This window comes from Phascolarctos cinereus, unplaced genomic scaffold (assembly GCF_003287225.1).
Source record: "Phascolarctos cinereus isolate Bilbo 61053 unplaced genomic scaffold, phaCin_HiC Scaffold_3;HRSCAF=262, whole genome shotgun sequence".
Classification (NCBI taxonomy): domain Eukaryota; kingdom Metazoa; phylum Chordata; class Mammalia; order Diprotodontia; family Phascolarctidae; genus Phascolarctos; species Phascolarctos cinereus.
The window spans coordinates 188704156-188722335 of NW_027555736.1; the positions used below are offsets into that span (position 1 = coordinate 188704156).

Genomic DNA, 18180 nt, shown 5'->3' on the forward strand with positions numbered 1-18180 from the left:
AGCAGTATGGTACAAAGGATAAAAAACAGGCCTTGGAATGAGGAACACATGGGCTCAAGTCCCTCTGACACATACTACCTATATAATTATGGATCCATCTCTAACCTCTTAACGATCCAGGCAACAAAAATTCCAGGTTAACAAGTGGCTAACCTGCATCAATGGAGAGGATATCCAAACCAGTGGTTCTCTACACTAATAAAATCACAGGTCAAGACCCCAAAAATGTCATTAAATAATAAATCTATAAAACTGTTCACACCTTTTGGCCCCAGGGCTCCATTACTAGGATTAGATCATAAAGCTTTTATTGACACGATTTTAAAAAAGATCTATACAAAAATATTCCAAGCAATGATATTTGTAATATATAAAAACTAGGGGGGAAAACTATCTGATAGACTTAACCCTTCTCACCAATACAAGGCACTAAGGCATCTCCAAAGGCCTCACAATGGAAAGTGCTCTCCACATCCAGAGAAAGAACTATGGCGTTTGAATGCAGATCAAAGCTTACTCTTTGTTATTTTTTTTTCTGTTGTGTTTTGTTTCCTTTTTCTGGTGGTTCCTCCTATTGGTTCTAATTCTTACTTACATCACTGATGTGAAAATATGTTTAATAGGAATGTACATGTATAGCCTGTATCAAGATCACGCGCTGTCTTGGGGAGGAAGGGGGAGAAAAATTTTAAACTCAAAAGCATATGGAAGTGACTGTTGGTAAATCAAAATAAATTAATTAAAAAAACTGTATCTGATTAGAGAATGGCTGAAGAAACTGTGGTATAAGAATATAAGGGAATACTACTATGCCATAAGAAATGATAACTATGATGAAGACCAAGAATTCAGAGAAGCAAGAAAGACTTATATGTGCTTAAAAAGAGTGAAGTAGGGGACAGCTAAGTGATGCAGTGGATAGAGCACCAGCCCTGAAGTCAGGAGGACTTGAGTTCAAATCCAGCCTCAGACCAAACACTTGACACTTACTAGCTGTGTGACCCTGGGCAAGTCACTTAACCCCAATCACCTAAAAATAAAAATAAAAAAAGAGTGAAGTAGAACCAGGAAAACAATATACATCATGACAACAATGTAAATAGAAAGGACAACAACACAACACAAATCTCTGCTATATAATTGTAATATTATAATAGCATTCAAAAAAGTTTAGAAAATGTACTTTCTTCCCTACATTGCAGAAGGTACAAAATTATGCTATGTCTGTCAGATATGGTTGGTATATTGTTTAGGTTTTGTCTGCACTGAGTTTTTTTCTCTTTGTTTTTTAAATCTTTGCAACTAATATTGGCTAGCTGGTGGCACAGTGGATAATGCTGGGCCTGAGTTCAAAAGTTATTTAAAAAAAAAAGTTATTTCAGACACTTACTACCTGTGTGACTCTGGGCAAGTTACTTAACCTTTGTTTGTCTCAGTTTTCTCAACCATAAAATAGGGATAACAACAGCAACTACCTCACAGGGTTGTTGTGAAGGTCAAATGAGATAACATATGTAAAAAAATGCTTAGTCCAGTGCCTGGCAAACAGAAAGCACTATATAAATTTCCCCTTAAGAAAAAAAGGGAGAGAGGGTGTATTTGGAAATGTGGTGTAAAAATAAAACACATCAACAAAAATAATAACTTTTCAAAAAATAAAAAATATGAAGAACATAAACAAATATACAAAGAATTATATGAAGTAATAGAGAGTGAAAAAAGCAGATCCCAGAAAGCAATATACACATTGACTTCAACTTTGGAAATAATAACAGAAGCACCAACAAAATCTGGATAAATACAAATAAGTAAAGAAGTTTAAATGGGCACATGAAAATGAACTGGAAAATGTTGTTACTAGTTTGTTAAAATTAAAATGTTTTAAAAACAAATTACAAATAACAAGTTTACACTTTCATGTTCAATCAATTACAATCTTTTATTCTTGTATATTTTACTGTTTGTGTTTATCTAGGGATATTAAGAATACTTTTTTAAAGCTAGTTTCCTGGAGTAGAAAAACCAAGGACATTGAAGTTCTCATCAGTCCTGTGTCACCTGCCTGAACAATACCTCAGAGGCATCACACACCAGAGAGCTGGTGGAAATGTTGATCAGCTAAGTAATGAGTGTATTCTGATGCTGGAAATGGCACCCTTCTGTCTCTGTACAGCTTTTATTTTGTGATATGCATTTGTGGGGACTTCATCAGGTGCTGAATTACAACAAAGAGGGAAAAAAATGTAGCACTAGCTTTACTTTGCCTGAAGAAGTCTACCTTACATATGCAACTTTAAACTCTTATTAAAACAATCATGAAGTACTGAAATGTTTCATGTAAAAGTCTAACGAGGAGGAAGGGGAGAATGAATGATACTTGAATTTCACTCTCATTTGAACTGGTCAAAGGAGGGAAGAATACACATACACAAACACACACACACACACACACACACACACACAGAGTGGGTACAGAAATACATTTCACTCAATGGAGGGGGAGAGGGAACTGGAGGGCAAATTAAGGAAGAGATCAGTCCTAAGCAAAACAAACTCTAAAGACATACAAAAACATTTGTAGCTCTTTTTGAGAAAGCAAAGAACTGGCATCTGGGAGGAACAGCTATACAAGCTATGATAAACGAATATGATGAAATGCTATTATGTTATAGGAAAAGATGAAGTGAATGGTTTTAGAAAAACCTGGGTAGTCGTATAAATTGATGTAGAGTAAAGTGAACAGAACCAGAAGGAGAAGGATAGCAATATTGTAAAGACAAACAATTTTGAAAGACTTAGAAATTTTATCAGCATAATGACCAACCATGATGCCAAAGGACTAATAATGAAACATGATACTCACCTCCTGGTAGAGGTGAAAGACTCAGTGCGCAGAATGAGACATGTATATATGTACGTGCATTTTGTGTGTGTTTTTTTTCTTTTTGGACATGACCAATACGGAAATTTGCTTTGATTGACAACACAGAGAAGAAATTTTGTTTTCCTTTCCTTCTCAGTGTGGAGAAGGGGTATGTGGAATAGGAGGGAGAGAAAGCAGATTTTTCCTGACTGAAAAAAAAATTTAATCTAAAAAAAGATAACAAAGAAACAAGGGATGATTCCAAGGAAAAGGTAGTATCTATATTGGCTCCCCAGCCACCTCTTTAGTCAGACCTTTAAATCATGAAATGACTATGAAAGCCAGTTTCAAGTTATCCTGAGAGATCTTCATAGAGTCCTGAGGACCAGGAAAAAGAGAGAAAGATGCCACAAAACTGAACACAGAACAAAATATTCCAGAGCAGAAAACAGTACAAAAAAGCCTCTGAAACCAAAATTAATCACACGGCCAAACAGATTGTCTCTCCAGACAAAAAATGGGTTCACATAGCTCAATGAAGATAACCTTCCTTTCCAGGAAAGAGAACTAAAAAGACTTTGACATCTGAACAAAGATTTTTGTGAGGGTCATATAGGAATGGAAAGTACCCAATTTCAGCCTCCTAATTTTTAAGAAGTTGCCTTTCCTCACATTGCCCAGGTGTCTTCTCAGTCCAACATCTCAATACTCCTAACCTCCGCATTACCATTCTTGCCCCTCCATCACTGGGATTTCTCTGGCTTCAAACCAGTTGATCTGGAAGAGTTCTAGAAACAAGGAAGCATCCTGTGGAATCAGGAGACTAATATCACTCTGTTAACAGGAGGTGAGGGACTGATGCTACTTTAGAGCTCCCAAAGTCATTGAGTATGGGGGATGGGAGGGGTAGTGATTGAGAACACTATACATGGATAGTGTCCAATGTGTTCCCTTCCCATCCTTTCTCCCCTCCTCTCTCCATTACCTCCATAGAGCCAGCTTTACGGTTGCGGATGAGTGGGGATCTTCTTGGGAGACCAGGGATCTCAGGCGGCTGGGGTGATGTCTGTGATACCCGATCTGTCTCATCTCGACCCTTACTCCGACACAGGTCCTCTATACTGCCTTTGTCTGTCTGCAGCTCCTCAGTCTGCATTGTGTGTTAGAGAAGAAGGGGTGACTGCCTTCTCTATACCCAGCCCCTTCATTCCCTGCCACCAACTCCCTAGATCTCTATCTCCCAGCTTCTGAGACCCAGATTCCAGCAACCTTGCCCACCTCGGAAGAGGCTGGGCGGAAACCACAGCCGGTGGGGGCACTGCCATCCTCTTCAACACCTTTCACTCCAGGGCTGAAGTGCAGTTCCACATGGAATCGCTTCTCTGATGATGGATCCTAGGGGATACCACCAGATGAGAGGATTTCAAAGGATGGGATGTTAAGAAACAGGGAAGATGATGAAAAGGAGTTCCAAGAAGAAAAGTACCTAATTCTCAGGCTTCTAAAGCCTGCCTCCTTCTTCAGTATCATATTACAGTGAATCTCTTCTACCGCAATCTCTAGGTTTAAGGAACCCTCACTTCCCCAGCCCTGTGGTCCCTTGTTCATATAACTCGACTAAGTATAAATGTTATTCTTCTACCTCCCATAGGAACTTGGTCATTACATAATCCACTTAAAGAAACACTTCTGAAGCTTGGAGAGAAGGGTGATTTATCTAGATAGTGCTCTCATCTCACCCTAACTCTAGGTCCAGTGGCTGCATTCCACGTTGCTCCTTCTGGCACTACTTATCCCCAGAAGTGGTTCTGTTTACTAAGAAGCTCCTAACTATCCTGGCTCATGCAGTACTCTGTAATCCAAATGATCTCCCACATTGTGGTCCACAGATCATGGGGATGGGCAATGACTTCCTTCTCTGAGCAACGGCTGAGGGTAGAGAGGTTAGATCTTATCCTGATCCTACCCTGACATCTCCTCACCTGAGTGTTGTCTTCGTATAACATGATGACAATCTGAGTCATGTAGTTGAGCTCTGAGATGGCACTGAGATAAGCCAGAGCCCTCTGCCACTGTGCATCCTGAGATTCCTACCAAATATGAGGAAAGGCGTCTCAGGGCTTGAGATGAGGGGTTGGACAATAAAGGAATGAAAGGGGTGGTGGGCCTGAGGCTGGGATTGGGGGAGGGCCAAGGAGAACTAAAGAAAGGAGCTGCCCAGGATGCTGGGCAGGTGGAGACAGAGGGTCCTTACATCAAGAAGGCCTCCATAACGGAAGACACTGAGCAGGGAGTGGACATGGCTCTCACTGGTGAAGTAGAGACGGGTGCGGACATGGCGACCTGGGGAGAGCACTCCTCTGGAGTACCTGAGAAAGTTGCCTCGTCATTCATAAGTATATAGTCATAACACCATCCCTCCACCATCTCTTTCTTTCATCCCTAAAGAGGACTTCTCCCTCATATTCAGTAGTCCTCCTGTGCCCAAGTCTCTCTAACTGTTCCAGTTCTGGCCTCACCAAGAGCCCTTTACATGCCCTACCCCCATTCAATGCCCCTTAACCCTCCCTCACAGGGGGTGCAGCTTGTTGACAGACTCATCCTCATGGGTTCGCTGTAGGTCAAGCTGAATCTTCCTCAGCAATGGGAGACAAAAGCCCACAGCAATCTCCAGTTTCTCCTCCCGGCTGATCCCATACTCCTAGAGAACCAGAGGCTAAGTAAGCACTCAGTGGAGCCTGTGTTCCTTTTGCTTCTGCCTACTCTCCCTCCCCCCTCCCCCCAAACCTGGCACTATCCTCTTGGCTTTCTATCTTTCCCGGGTCTCTCTTCAAACCCACTATTACTCCCATTCCATGTATTACGAGGATTATCTACTTAGGCCAGTATCCTTTGCTCTTACTCACAGTCCAAGGGCAACCAAGTGTGGTTGGTCATCAGAAGAGAGTTAGAGCAGTTCAACTAACCCCACTCTGCCTCTATGCTTCCTTTCTGCTGCCCTTCCAGACTCCAGCCATGAAGCATTTCCAGAACCAACCTGAGGAATGACCACATCGGCCAGCGCCTTGGAGAGTCGCAGCAGTTCTGCTGTCCCCTGGAGCCCCAGGCCCCCATTGTGCTGCACATCATACTTGACACAATCATAGATGTCAGGGATTTTGCTGATATCAAAGCGTCCATTTTTCTGCCTAAAGTCACGTTCCAGCTTGCTCCAGCGCTGCAGCATCAACTCCAGAGTCTCACTGTGGTATAACTGTAGGTCTGAAGGTAACAGGGAAAAGTCACATTAGGCAGACCCCTAACATGAGTTAAGGACCATGATTTGGACCACCACCACCATCCTGAAGAGCAAACAGATTCCAATTATGCAGGGTCCAAGAGGGAAGATAACGATTCCCCCAGTCACCCAGAGGAAGAGACAACAGAACCTTGACAACACCCTAGGGGAGAGATGGCAGTGCTCTTACCCACCTGCCGACTTGGGGTCCTGCAGCCGTTGCCGGATCTGGTGCGTGAGGTTCTCAATCAGGGCGAATACCTGGTTACAGATCTCCACGGGATTCTGAATTACGGCCATTGAGTTGAGCAAGGAGAGGCTGCCGGTAGGGGCCAACTGGGAGAAACAAAGAAAGAGTATCATAAGCTCAGAGCCCCTCACCAGATCCCTGGATCTGGATAATCACAAAGCAAATGCATGCTAGCTCCCTATGATGAACACTTTATATCTATTAATGTCTATAGATAACTAGTATCTAGAGACATTAGCCTGAGTTCTCTATCACCTGAGACAATTCTGGTCAGTAAAGGGGGCAGGGGATGAAGGGAAGGGCCTTAGGTCAACATAAGCGAAGAAGGATTTGTCAGTGAAGTCGACTGTTCTTGGTCACGTAAATGAGCCCTACAAGGGTATGGGGATAATTCACACAACCTAGAATCTTACATGTCCACCTTATAGTAAGTGGTAGAGGATGGAAAAAGAGACAAAAGATCAATTCCATCCAACTGGATACTTAGCAAGGTGCAGAGAAGTAAGTGGGGCCTCATTACATCCTAACCAAGAGAAGAAGAAGTGGAGTCACTTACCCCTCCTTATACCAACCCAGAAAAAGTATCCAGTTATCCAGTCCACTCAAATTCCCCAAAGAATAACACAAACAGGAATGGTAAGGGGAAATGGAATGACGCTGTTCAACCTCAATTTGGCAAATGGTCTCCTTCTTTCCAAGGCCTATGCTAACCGTGGAAATCAGATTGTCTCAGGGAAAGAGTGACTCTAAACTAACCCTGCATTTCAGAATGAAACTCGGTCAGGAAAACTCCTTTAACAGGTTGGGTTTAGAATAGCTCCTTACGTGCAACACCAAGGTAAAGCAAGTCTCCTGACTTGGTTCCAATCTATAACACAAATGGGATCTGAGTCCACCAGAATGGGTTCCATTTCAAGACCCTGAGGCATCTACACAGTCATGAAGCAGGGCCACTGGGGAAGGGGAAGCAGTGCCCTAAGGAATCCCTAGGATTCCACAAATACCAAAAGATGAGGACAGGACACCTAATCGTCTAAATGCAGTTACTGTGTGATTAGCAGAAAGGGGTGTGGACAGTATTATTTATTGGATCCAGAACAAGATATTTGGAGTAAAGGGCACAAAGAAGCTCAGACCTGCTCATAGTCTCCAGGGCCAAAGGGTGTATCCTGCTGTAGAATGTGATGTAGTCGCGCCTTCACACGGTGTTGGCAGCTGCTCAACGAGTCACCATCACTGTCCAGAAGCCCATTCATGTTGGCACTCTTCACCATTTGCACCAGGATGGGTGTCAGCTCCCCCTCCAGTGCCAGTAATCCCTATGACAGGAGCCATGGGGAGTGGGGGCGTTGTTAATCCCCTCTCTGGGCCAGCAGCCCTGGTGGTGGAGGGGTGGAATGGGCCTAAGGGGCTATGGAGAAGACACAGAGCTGGCTTGGTGGGGGCAGGGGTGCTCCTACCTCCCACCTCCTCTTCCCAGAAGAGCAGAAAAGGGTCAGATACAGTCATCGAGCCACCAACCTATCCTTCTGAGATGAGCACCCAAAATTCCCGCACTGCATTAACCCTCCATCTAAATTAGCAGCTTTTCCAACTGCCAATGTCCATGAATTTGGGGTTAGGGTGGACACCTTGGCAAAGGCTGCAGCCGTCATCTGTACACGACCCTCATCTGAAGCATAGATCTTGAGGTCATGGCGATAAGTGCTATGGAGACGTAGAAGCCCACAACCAGGGAAGCCAGCATAGTCCCCTGGGAGTGAAGAGGACCACAAACAGACACCTGTCAGGATCCTAGGGCAGGGAAGAAGGAATTTATTCCTCCCCCCTTCAACTTTTCCTTGCCACAGTGATTTTTTCCCTTTATTTCCCCACTCACCCCATATTTATCTTGTTCCAAACCCACCATACATTTACTCCTCAACACACTCACCCTGGCCCCCTGGGTACATGCAGCGAAAAGCTCGTCCCAGCTCCTCAGCCTGGACCCGACCATCAGGAGTCAGCTCCCCACCCCACTTTAACACCAGCAACAGAGACGGGGCCAGGGTCTCCCGCTGTTGATCTAAGGGTAGTAGAAAGCAGTGAACTGGGCCTGGGTAACGTTCTGGGAACATCTAAGTAGTACAGAGTGAAGGTCTGGATGTTAGCCTCAATAATTCTGAGAGGGAAGAAGCTGGGGAATGACACTAGAAAAGCAGGAAGGAGGCAGGGCAATGAACAGATGTTCTACAGGTCTAGTGGGCTAGAGATTCAGAGAGCTAGAGTGAGTTGTACATCTCACCTTGCTCCTCATTAGAGACCCTGGTTCCATGGGGGTAGTAAGTCAGCTGTACCTTTCTATTGATGCCTGAGAAGTGACCATACCTGCCAAGAACAGAGTCCACTGTCCATTCCAACCCCAGGACACAGACTCCATGGTTGACAGCCCATATCAGGCTCCCTTATTCTCACCCCACTCCTTACATCTCCAGCACAGTCTTTAGCTGCTCCAGCTTTCCTGTTTTCTCTTCAATCTCACCACCAGGGTCCTTCTCCAGCTCTCCCAACAACAGCCGAGTGATGTCCAGCACCTCCTGAGGAGAGGGGAATAATGGGATGTATTCACAACTCTTCACCAGTCATCTATCTTAGGATCACTGTACATTTTTCCTAGATGGATTTCCCAAACTCGTATCCTTTCCTCCTACAGTGACTGTTCTCCCCAATGAGGTTACCCACCTGCAGCTGCTCTGGCCTTTTCAGTTTCAGTTTCCCAGTTTTGTAGCCACCATGTTTCTCAAACAGTGCAAAAAACCTGGGTAGGAGTGGGTGAAGGAAAACACAAGTGGGAGACTCAAGAACTGTGAGAAGAATTTACTTCTTCACTCAGTATATGGACCCTCCCCTTACCTGGGGTGTGTAACTTCCATCTTCATTTTCTGTTTCGGAGTTCGATCCCCATGACGGATGATGGCGATGACACAACGGAGTTCCATCCTGGGAAAAAGGCATATGTTAGAGCAACCTTAGTCAGCGAACCTTTTCATGAGTGCCTTAGATGGAAAAGAGTACTATCTGCAATGAAGAATGGGGATGTGGCTAAGGATACTTCATGAAAGGGATCCCCTTGTCAGTCTAGGGAGAGGTGGTAGGTGCTTATCCGTCAGTCCTGGGAATCCCAGGCCCCAGATATCTCTGTGGGTACATAACTACAGCTTCTAGGGCAGCTAGGTGGTGCACCAGCCCTGGAGTTAGAAGGATCTGAGTTCAAATCTGGATTCAGACACTTGACACTTACTAGTTGTGTGACCCTGGGCAAGTCACTTAACTCCACTGACTAGTCAACAAAAAAAAATTAGCTACAGCTTCTCTCTGTCTCTTACATGGTGCCAGATGTGGTGGGGACGATGGGAATGTCTTCAGCCTCTGTGGGAATGGACCATGGAATCTGAAACTGGGGGGCAAGCTCCCGCATTATGGTATTCCTAGAAAGAAGACGACATAGAAAAATAATAATCTTCCTTGTAATGGTAAGCAAAAAAAACTGCAAAAAAGAAGATCTCTGTTAAACAGGAAACAAAGGATAACCTCATTCCTAGACTGGCTTCCCCTCACCCAAAACAATGTCTCCCATACCATACCCCAAGATCTTGGCACAGTCATCATAGTATTTCATTGAGTTCTTGACAAAGCTGAAGCCATTGACATCACAGACAAAAGAGTGACCATTGGCACGGAGAAGGTCAAACCCACAGACTGTTTGCTATGGGACAGAAAGTGAAGGATAAAACCAGGCTGCAGAAATAATTTCTTCCCAAATTCCTCATGCCTTTTCCCCTTCCCTGCCATCCCATTTATCCTATATTTCCCCTCACCAAAAGCACCATCCCACCAACTTGGATCTTCCTCTACCTTGAAAGCAACACAGACTTTCCTGGCCACTAGCTTCTCCATGGCAGTCAGCATGACTGGGTATCGAATCTCCTTCCCTTCACTGTCCCTTTCCACCTTTCCATCTAAGGCCGGAGACTTTCGGGCTTCAGCATGGGCATAATCTGGCCCCACTGTATACACCTACAAAAATATATAATTCCTGAGAGAATCCATGCCACACAGTTCCCTCAGGCCAATCACGACACATATACTTGAAAAGATTATGGAAAATAAATCATTTTAAAAGGAGAGACTTTGGGCATTATGGTTAAGCTTGGTTTAGAATAAAGATCCTGGGCCTAAGAAAATCAATATTCATCCAACTAAGAATATATAGGTATAAGTATGAAGGCTGCTCCACCAGTACCCCAATATTATCCTCCATTTTCTATTTTTAAAATCCCCCCACTGCAGTATATCAAGTGCCTTCACAGCCCTACTTTACAAATGTCATAAATGCTTCAAATCCAATATCTCTACTACTTACCTTGTAATTTCAGTACATTACTAAATCCACACTCAGCTTTTACCTTGTATGCCCCCTCCTTATACTTCCAAACTCCCCCACCCCACACAATAACATCTTAACTGTGTGACTTTGGGCAATTCATTTAAATTCTCAAAGCCTCATTTTCCCCATATAAGAAGAAAAGGAAATGGATCTCTAAAATGAGAGGAGCGAACTACATGGCCTCCGAGGTCCCCTCTGCCTCTAAAATGGTATGATATGTGTAACCTGTATTCCCACACCCCCTTCCCTTCCCTGCAACCTTGACATCAGTGCCATCTGTGGGCATGAATTCCTCATAAATGTAAGATCCAGTCTTTCGGACACTGCTCTCAGGGGAGTACACACTGCTTCGGCTGCCAATCTACAAAATGGAGAGAGATTCAAAAACATGTGAGTCCATCCTCCCTTGCCATTTTGTTCCTGAATCCTTCAGCTTTTACCCCACGACTCCATCCCTATCCTTCCATCTCTCTGCCCCTCCCCATATCCCTGACTGCCCCCACACCTTACGAAAGAGGCGCTGGCTCCCCCCACCAGCTGTGCTGGGATAGTAGATGTAGACGTTGTGATCCTCAGCACTCACTGGCTTCTCCACAAATGGTTTGGGAAACACAGCTCCATTCACCTCCACCTGGTCCTCACCCTCTATCAGGTTGCACTCTGAGAGGTAGAATATGGTCAGTTCTGGGGGCCTTGGGCACACCTCTTCTACCACTAGAACCCCCCAGCGCCTCAGTCTCTGCAACCTTCAAATCCACAAGCCTTGCATCCTAGGAACCACCCCAGAAGCCTATCCCAGGATCCCTAGCCCTCCCACCTATACAACAACCAAAGCCCTACTTAGCTGGTAATAGCAGAAAATCTTAAGGATACTGAACGAGGCTGAAGCCCAGAGGGCTGGGCAAAGGATAGGGCTGGATACTCACCGTCTGGCCGGGCAGGGTCACGATTAAGCACAGCATATCGAGGCAGATCAATGCCCTCCTCTTGCAGGATTCGGTATACTTCCCGCCTGCAACCCCAAAACTATTAGCTAGAGGAAGCCTGAGGGGTGGGAGTGGGGTGGAGATGAGGATATCAGGATCAGTGTGAGAGAGAACCAAGTTTCTGGTTTTGTCCTTCCCCCAAAAGGGCTCCCCAAATACCAGAGGCTAAGTCTGTGGGCAAGAATGAAGGAAGACTCAGTCCCATATATTTAAGTGGACAGTAGGAAGCCATACCTGTCCTGGATGTAATACTGCATTGTCAGATCATTGATGAGGAAGGGATTTCGAAGCTTGGCATAAGCAACAGCTTTGTCCAGGGGGAAGCCTAGTAGAAAAAAGAATCCAAGACACAAACATCATAAAACTGAGAATTGTCAGTTTCCACTGAACCCCTCTATATACTAACCCACCACTACCCCTCACTCATTTCCCAAACATCCAAAAGATCCTTTGGAATTATTTCCAGGAGCCCAGACATTCTGATGGTTGTAAAAGTTGTGGAACTGTCCTAAGATCTGCAGTGTATAGCCCCCGCAAACAAAGATGGCATTTGTTTTTTCAAATGTGTCAAGAGGAAGGAATAAGCAGCCCCATTCACTGTTACTCTCCCAATGAGATGAAACAGTGAAGGACAAATCTAAACTCCTAAGCCCCACAATTTCCAATCCCATTCTACTCTCTTTTCTCCCCGAGGTTCTCACCTTTGGAGTGGAAAGAGATGAGGCAGTGGCAAGATGGCCAGTTCTCCACAGGCTCATTAAGGATAACATCCTCACCCAGAATAATCACAGTTAGATAGTCAAAGCGGCATAGTCGTTCTAGGATCTGGGTCATTGGCTTGGACTTGGACTTCTTGGTCATGGCACAAATGCCAACAATAATCTGCCGCTCAAGGGGCTAGAGTGTGGAAGATGTTGTCAGAAAGTTTCCATACAAGGTGTCAGGACTTCCAAGGGACACAAAGATTCCCCCATATATATAAGCTACAGGATACAGTCAAACCTAGAGAACAGTGCTCCTATGCACAGGCATACCCCTCCTCCCATCCCAAGACAAATTTAGGGACTCCTGCCATCCATGGAATAATGTCTTCTCCATAGCAGCACAGGGTATTTTTGTGACCAGGCATCAGGTTCCCCAGATAGCCACCAACCCCTTAGATTCTAATGAGTTCTACAAATGAAATAGTTTGTTTTAGTACTCTGCCATCTCCTTACATCAGAAAAGAGCCAAGTGCCAACAGAAGGCAGGTAGATCAGGCCTTTCTAGAGGGTAGAGAAGTGGCCACCACTGAATACTGCCTTTAGTAATAGTGGCTTCACCATTATACCTTTTATTCGTCATGTACTCACCATTTCATCTTCTTCATCTTCGAGAAGCTCACTCTCGCTCTCTTCCATACTCATGCCTGCTCCCTGGGTGCCCAGCCCCTCATCCCCAGCTCCAACAAAGAAGCGGGGTGTGGCACTCTCGATCTCACTGGCCGACAGCGACCACATTCCCACCAGGAGACCCACTCATCCCGATCTGCAGAAGACAGCACTCCATCAGCCCCAATGAAGGCTAGAGGATACAGAATATAGCCAATACAGAATACTGTAGAGAGAACCACACGGAGCATGAGGGGAAGCAGGGAAACTAAACTGAAGAAATTACACCGAGACTATAGCAGATCAGGAGCAAGTGCAAGGTGATGAGAAGTAGGGAAGAAAGAAGGAGAAATCGAAATACTTAAAGGTCAGAAAAGTAGACAAAAGGGAATAGCCAAAGGTTATCCAGGAATGAAACTATTTCCAGAGTCAGGGAGTTAACCCTTATGAGGCTGACATTTCCTCAGTTCTTCCAGTGAAATAGTGTCTTCAGCAAAAAGTGGGAGAAGCAGCTCCTCATAAGAAGGGCTACGGGGAGGCGGGGGAGTTCTTTGCTGACAGAGAGGGCTGACACTGACATTCTAGACTTAGAATTTAATTTGGAATTTTCTTAGTCCTCTCTCATTCTCCTCACAGTGCTAAGCTTAGGGACCCTAACAAAAGTTGAATGATGCCACTTTTCATTGCCTGAGATCATTATCCTCAATTCCACCCAGAAGTCCACTGCAGTGTCAACTGCACCAAAGCCTCTCACAACCTAGCTTCCATCTAACCCATTGTTTTTCCAACTCAAAGACATGTACAAAAGACTAGATGTCAAAACAAAGGCCATAAAACTATTAGGGAGACTGGACTAAAGGAAGTCACATTTCTACCAACATACTATCAGACTGAGAGCTGAGTGCTCCACAAAAATTTTTCTCATCAAGGATCCTAAGCTTCAGGTATCACAGGACAGGATTCTACCTTGGACAACAGCAAGCAAAAACTCTCAAAAATAACCGCTTGAAAGTTCCACATAATGGCATTATGGAAAGAATGCCAAACTTAGGATCAGAAGACCTGGGTTCAAATCCAGACTCTACCACTTTCTAATGTGACCCTAAGCAAGCCACTTATTTTATCTGAGGCTCAGTTTCTTCAGTTGCAAAATGAGAACACTTCTACTTGTACTCCCTACCCCACATGGTTATCATAAATAAAGAGCTTTGGAAAATGCTATATAAGTGTTTACTTTAGCTTGGGAAGAAGTTATGTATTTAAATTCATCCAACCTTTTAAAATATTCTTCAGTAATCTGTTTTGATTTTATACCTTCCCAGTACCGGTGTTTTCTCTAATGATGTAATTATAACTACTTGTTTCCACAGAGACCTCTATCTTTTTGGTCTTCCGTGTCCTTTTCCTATCCCCCAATCATTATTCAAAGAACTGTATTTTCCTTGGTCCTTTCTAGGCCTTAAAAACATTTTCCTTTTTCCTTTTGTGTATCTTGTAGAATGCCTCTGTGCCTATATCATTTTGTTATTACTCTGGACTCAGTGACCTGGCCTGATTTTCATGCCTTATAAGCATTCCCAAGTCTCTGTACAGTGCTGAGTTTAAGCAGCTTAGATTTTTTCTGTCCTCCCTGTTCTTCCTCTGCAACAGACTTTCCTCTCATGTCTAGGATTCTTCTGACCCTGTGCACTTCCACCCATGGAGTCCCTTCTGGTTTTGCTCTAAGTTCACAACAGTTGTCTTATTGACTTCACATTTCATCCCAATAACAGACAATGGGTGTTAGGTTAAGGTACTCAGAACAAGAAGCTCCATAAACATCAATAAGGCCGGGCTTGCTATTAAGAAGGCTTGTGTGAGGGGACAGCATACACTTTGATTATGTCAGGGTTTACTTAACAAATGAGAAAAGGTTTTTTATAACCATGGCTAAAGAAGATAGGTGTTAACCCTCAAACAGCTAGCCCAAAGAGAAGCCTGAGAAGAACAGGCAAAGAAAAGGACCCCTTATATTCTCAAATGTAAAAAGCAAGATGCCCTTATTTAAGGTATAGAAAAAGGGTAAACAAGGTAACAAAACCAGGTAAATGACAGGTGGAGTCATTATTAATCAAGAGAAATGACTTCTTAAGATCAGGAAAGAATTACCACAGGCTAGTGCTCCGAAGTTTTAGAGCAAGGGTTTTTAATCTGAGGTCCATGGATAGATTTCAGGGGGTAAATAAACTCGAATGGGAAAAGTAACAAATTTATATTCACTAATGTCTAATTGAAGTTCAGCATTTTTTTCGATTATGAATATAAGCAAACTTTATTCTTAGGTGTCCACAGGTTTCACCAGACTGTCAAAAAGTGGTCCATGACACACAAAAAAATGTTAAGAATCCTTGCCTTAGATGACATCAAGAAGGGTAAAATAGAAAGTGTCCACAGCAATGATAAGCCTGGGCTTGCTACGAAGGAGGCTTGTGTAAGAGAACAAGCATATACTTCGATTACAGTAAGATTTACTTCTATGTATCTTTTCAAGAAGCTGGGGTCAGTATATCTCTGCCAGGGCCTTCCGTTTTCTTTCCATTCTCTCCCTCCTCCTCCCCCCCTAATATATAATGGTAACAAAGACTATATTCTCAGATTCTGCTCTTAGCTAAATGGTAGACACTTTGGACTGAATCAACAGAGAAAAAGGAAAGCAGTCTCCTCTCTAGGGACTTCTGCTTTGGATCAGGAATGGAGGAGGGGGAGGAGAGAGCAGGGGGTGAAACAACAGGAGAAAACCTTGAGATGAAGGCAAAACTGGGACAAGGGGAAACAAAATTAACAAATATATTGAGGATCACAACGAAGGGTACTTTTAATATTGATTTTTATAAATGCACACATTTTTTTCTTCCAGAAAGTTCACTCTCCATGGCACATAAGTATTCATTCTATGATAAGATGCATTGCTACAATGAAGGTTCAAAGCCTCCCATAGAAAGTGGGAGGAGGAGGAAAGAGGGTTTGGGAAGGAAAGGGAGTATGGGGGTAGTGGAGAGTGATAGAAGGAAGGGAGTTAATGGGGGGGGCAAGGGGAGTAGAATGGAAGGGCTGACACAGGGTAGGGGGAATAGAAAGGGGGGGGGTTGTCAAAATGAGGGAAGCAACATTTCCAAAACCTTGCCTAAGGCACCCAAATTCCTTATCGCATCCCTGAATCAAAGGCATTTCGGGAAACCTCTGCATGCAACAGTTCCTGCTTAAAAAATTTCATGCGGGTTTTCGTGGATGGGAAGGAAAAGAACGAGTTTAGGCTCCGGGCAGAATTCTCCCCGCCCCCAAAACAAGAAGCATCCCACGTCTTCCAACACTCTTTTCACCCCTAAACGGGATTCACCCCACCCCCTTTCCGACTTTAACCTTCCCCAGTTCCTTGCGTGTCTCCAGAAGGCTCCTCACACTCCCCCCTCAACCTCCTTTCCCTCCCCCCTCATCCCCCCCTTCCCTTCTCTTCCACCCCTGCCTCCCCCCCCCACCCCGTTCCAGAGAACAAGCAGTGATTTGCATCCGCGGGGCTCCACACTAACCCCTGACGATGACCCCGCCCCCTAAGGACTCCCCCCTCTCCAAATAGCTCTCCCCCTCCCCCATCGCCCCCGACATTGACCGCCCCCCCACTGCGCCCAGGTCACACAACCTGCGCTGACACGGACGGGTCTCCCCTGAGCCCTTTCCAACCCCGCAGCTCGCACCTACTGACCGCGACCCCCCAGCCCTGGCGGCCCGGGGCTTGCGACCCTCTCAGACACCGCCCCCGACCCCAGCCCCCAGCCACTCCCCCATTGCCGGGGGCCCTCACTCACCCGCCTCTCTCAGCCGGCGCAGCCGAACCTGCCGGCAGCGGGCACCTGACAGGGACCCAATCAAAGCGCGACTTCCCCTCCCCCGCGCCGCCAATCAGAGGCGGGCGCGCTCCGGGACGAGCGTCAGGCTGCGTTGGCCGGTGCTCTCGGAGGAAGCGCGCCCCCTGGTGTTGGGTTGGGGGAAAATGCAGCCTAGCTCTCTCTTCTTGCGGTGGTCACAGCTACCACGAAGATTCTTAAGTCCTTTGCACCTCGTCGCATTCTGCAACTCTTAACCCCTGGATTAAAGACAAAGACAGAGACCAGATAAAGAGAATGTGACTGGCAGACGGACGCTTAAAGGAGATCGGAGAGAGGAGAGGAAAACAACACAACCTATGGAGCTATGTATCCCCCTAAAGAGCAAAGGCCGTATCTTCCACTGTTTTGTAACTGCTAATTATTCACTTTGAAGTACTGTACATTCCACACGTGGATACAGAATAAGTGACTGAAAATGTTTGCAAACAAAATAGGTCACAGACAAAGACAGAGAGAATGTAAAGACTGGAGAGTGCCAAAATGAAGCAAAGACAGAAATAGAAGAAAAGGACAAAGAGATGGAAGTGGAAACAATCAACAAGCACTTATTAAGCATCTACTGTGTACCAAGCTCTGTGCTAGTCTCAGGGAATACAAAGACCAAAATGAAAGACTTCCTTTGATAGTACATAAGCACAGACATAAGCATACATATTCATAAACATAAATTCAAAGTTGTTTTGTTGTTCTTGTGGAAAGAAGGTAGCAACTGAACTGAGCTTTGAAAGGAAACTAGGGATTCTGAGAGGCAGAAGTAAAAAGGGTGTGCATTCTAAGAATGGGTAAGAGCAGTTGCAAAGGAATGGAGAGAGGAAATGGAATGTTTTTATGTGATGAACATCATTTTAGAAGAAAGAGTGAAGGTTAAAAAGGTGCTAGGTTGTGAAGGCTGTTAAATATCACATGGAAAAGTTCATATTCAATCCTAGAGATAAAAAGGAGCCACTGGATTTTATTAATCAGGGAAGTGACACGGCCAGCTCTTTGCTTTAAGAAAATTACTTTGACGTTTGTAGAGCAGATTGGTTTGGGGAAAGATTTGAGTCTGGGAGATCAATTAGCTTATTGTTGTTGTTCAGTCTTGT

General features: G+C 44.7%; 1 protein-coding gene across 11 annotated transcripts in view; it reads right to left on the minus strand.

Annotated features, from left to right (window-relative positions):
• The window catches only part of PPIP5K1 (diphosphoinositol pentakisphosphate kinase 1), a 40990-nt gene extending 23918 nt beyond the window's left edge, over nt 1–17072 (minus strand). For 10 of the 11 annotated variants that reach the window (XM_078151373.1, XM_021009200.2, XM_078151372.1 and 7 more), the window contains exons 1-24: nt 17015–17072; nt 13155–13329; nt 12504–12699; nt 12037–12127; nt 11743–11828; nt 11322–11476; nt 11076–11177; nt 10285–10446; nt 10014–10135; nt 9756–9857; nt 9283–9369; nt 9112–9187; nt 8857–8966; nt 8675–8757; nt 8324–8455; nt 8022–8143; nt 7527–7709; nt 6335–6476; nt 5901–6124; nt 5437–5564; nt 5118–5232; nt 4846–4953; nt 4142–4258; nt 3849–4013 (exon numbers count right to left, since the gene is read on the minus strand). In XM_078151373.1, the coding sequence (XP_078007499.1) occupies nt 3849–4013; nt 4142–4258; nt 4846–4953; nt 5118–5232; nt 5437–5564; nt 5901–6124; nt 6335–6476; nt 7527–7709; nt 8022–8143; nt 8324–8455; nt 8675–8757; nt 8857–8966; nt 9112–9187; nt 9283–9369; nt 9756–9857; nt 10014–10135; nt 10285–10446; nt 11076–11177; nt 11322–11476; nt 11743–11828; nt 12037–12127; nt 12504–12699; nt 13155–13301 (2955 nt within the window). In that variant the 5' untranslated portion in view covers nt 13302–13329; nt 17015–17072. Of the gene's footprint in view, nt 1–3848; nt 4014–4141; nt 4259–4845; nt 4954–5117; nt 5233–5436; nt 5565–5900; nt 6125–6334; nt 6477–7526; nt 7710–8021; nt 8144–8323; nt 8456–8674; nt 8758–8856; nt 8967–9111; nt 9188–9282; nt 9370–9755; nt 9858–10013; nt 10136–10284; nt 10447–11075; nt 11178–11321; nt 11477–11742; nt 11829–12036; nt 12128–12503; nt 12700–13154; nt 13330–17014 lie in introns of those variants that run through there. The other variant, XM_021009202.2, reaches the window with a different exon arrangement.
• Nucleotides 17073–18180: the final 1108 nt, after the last annotated feature.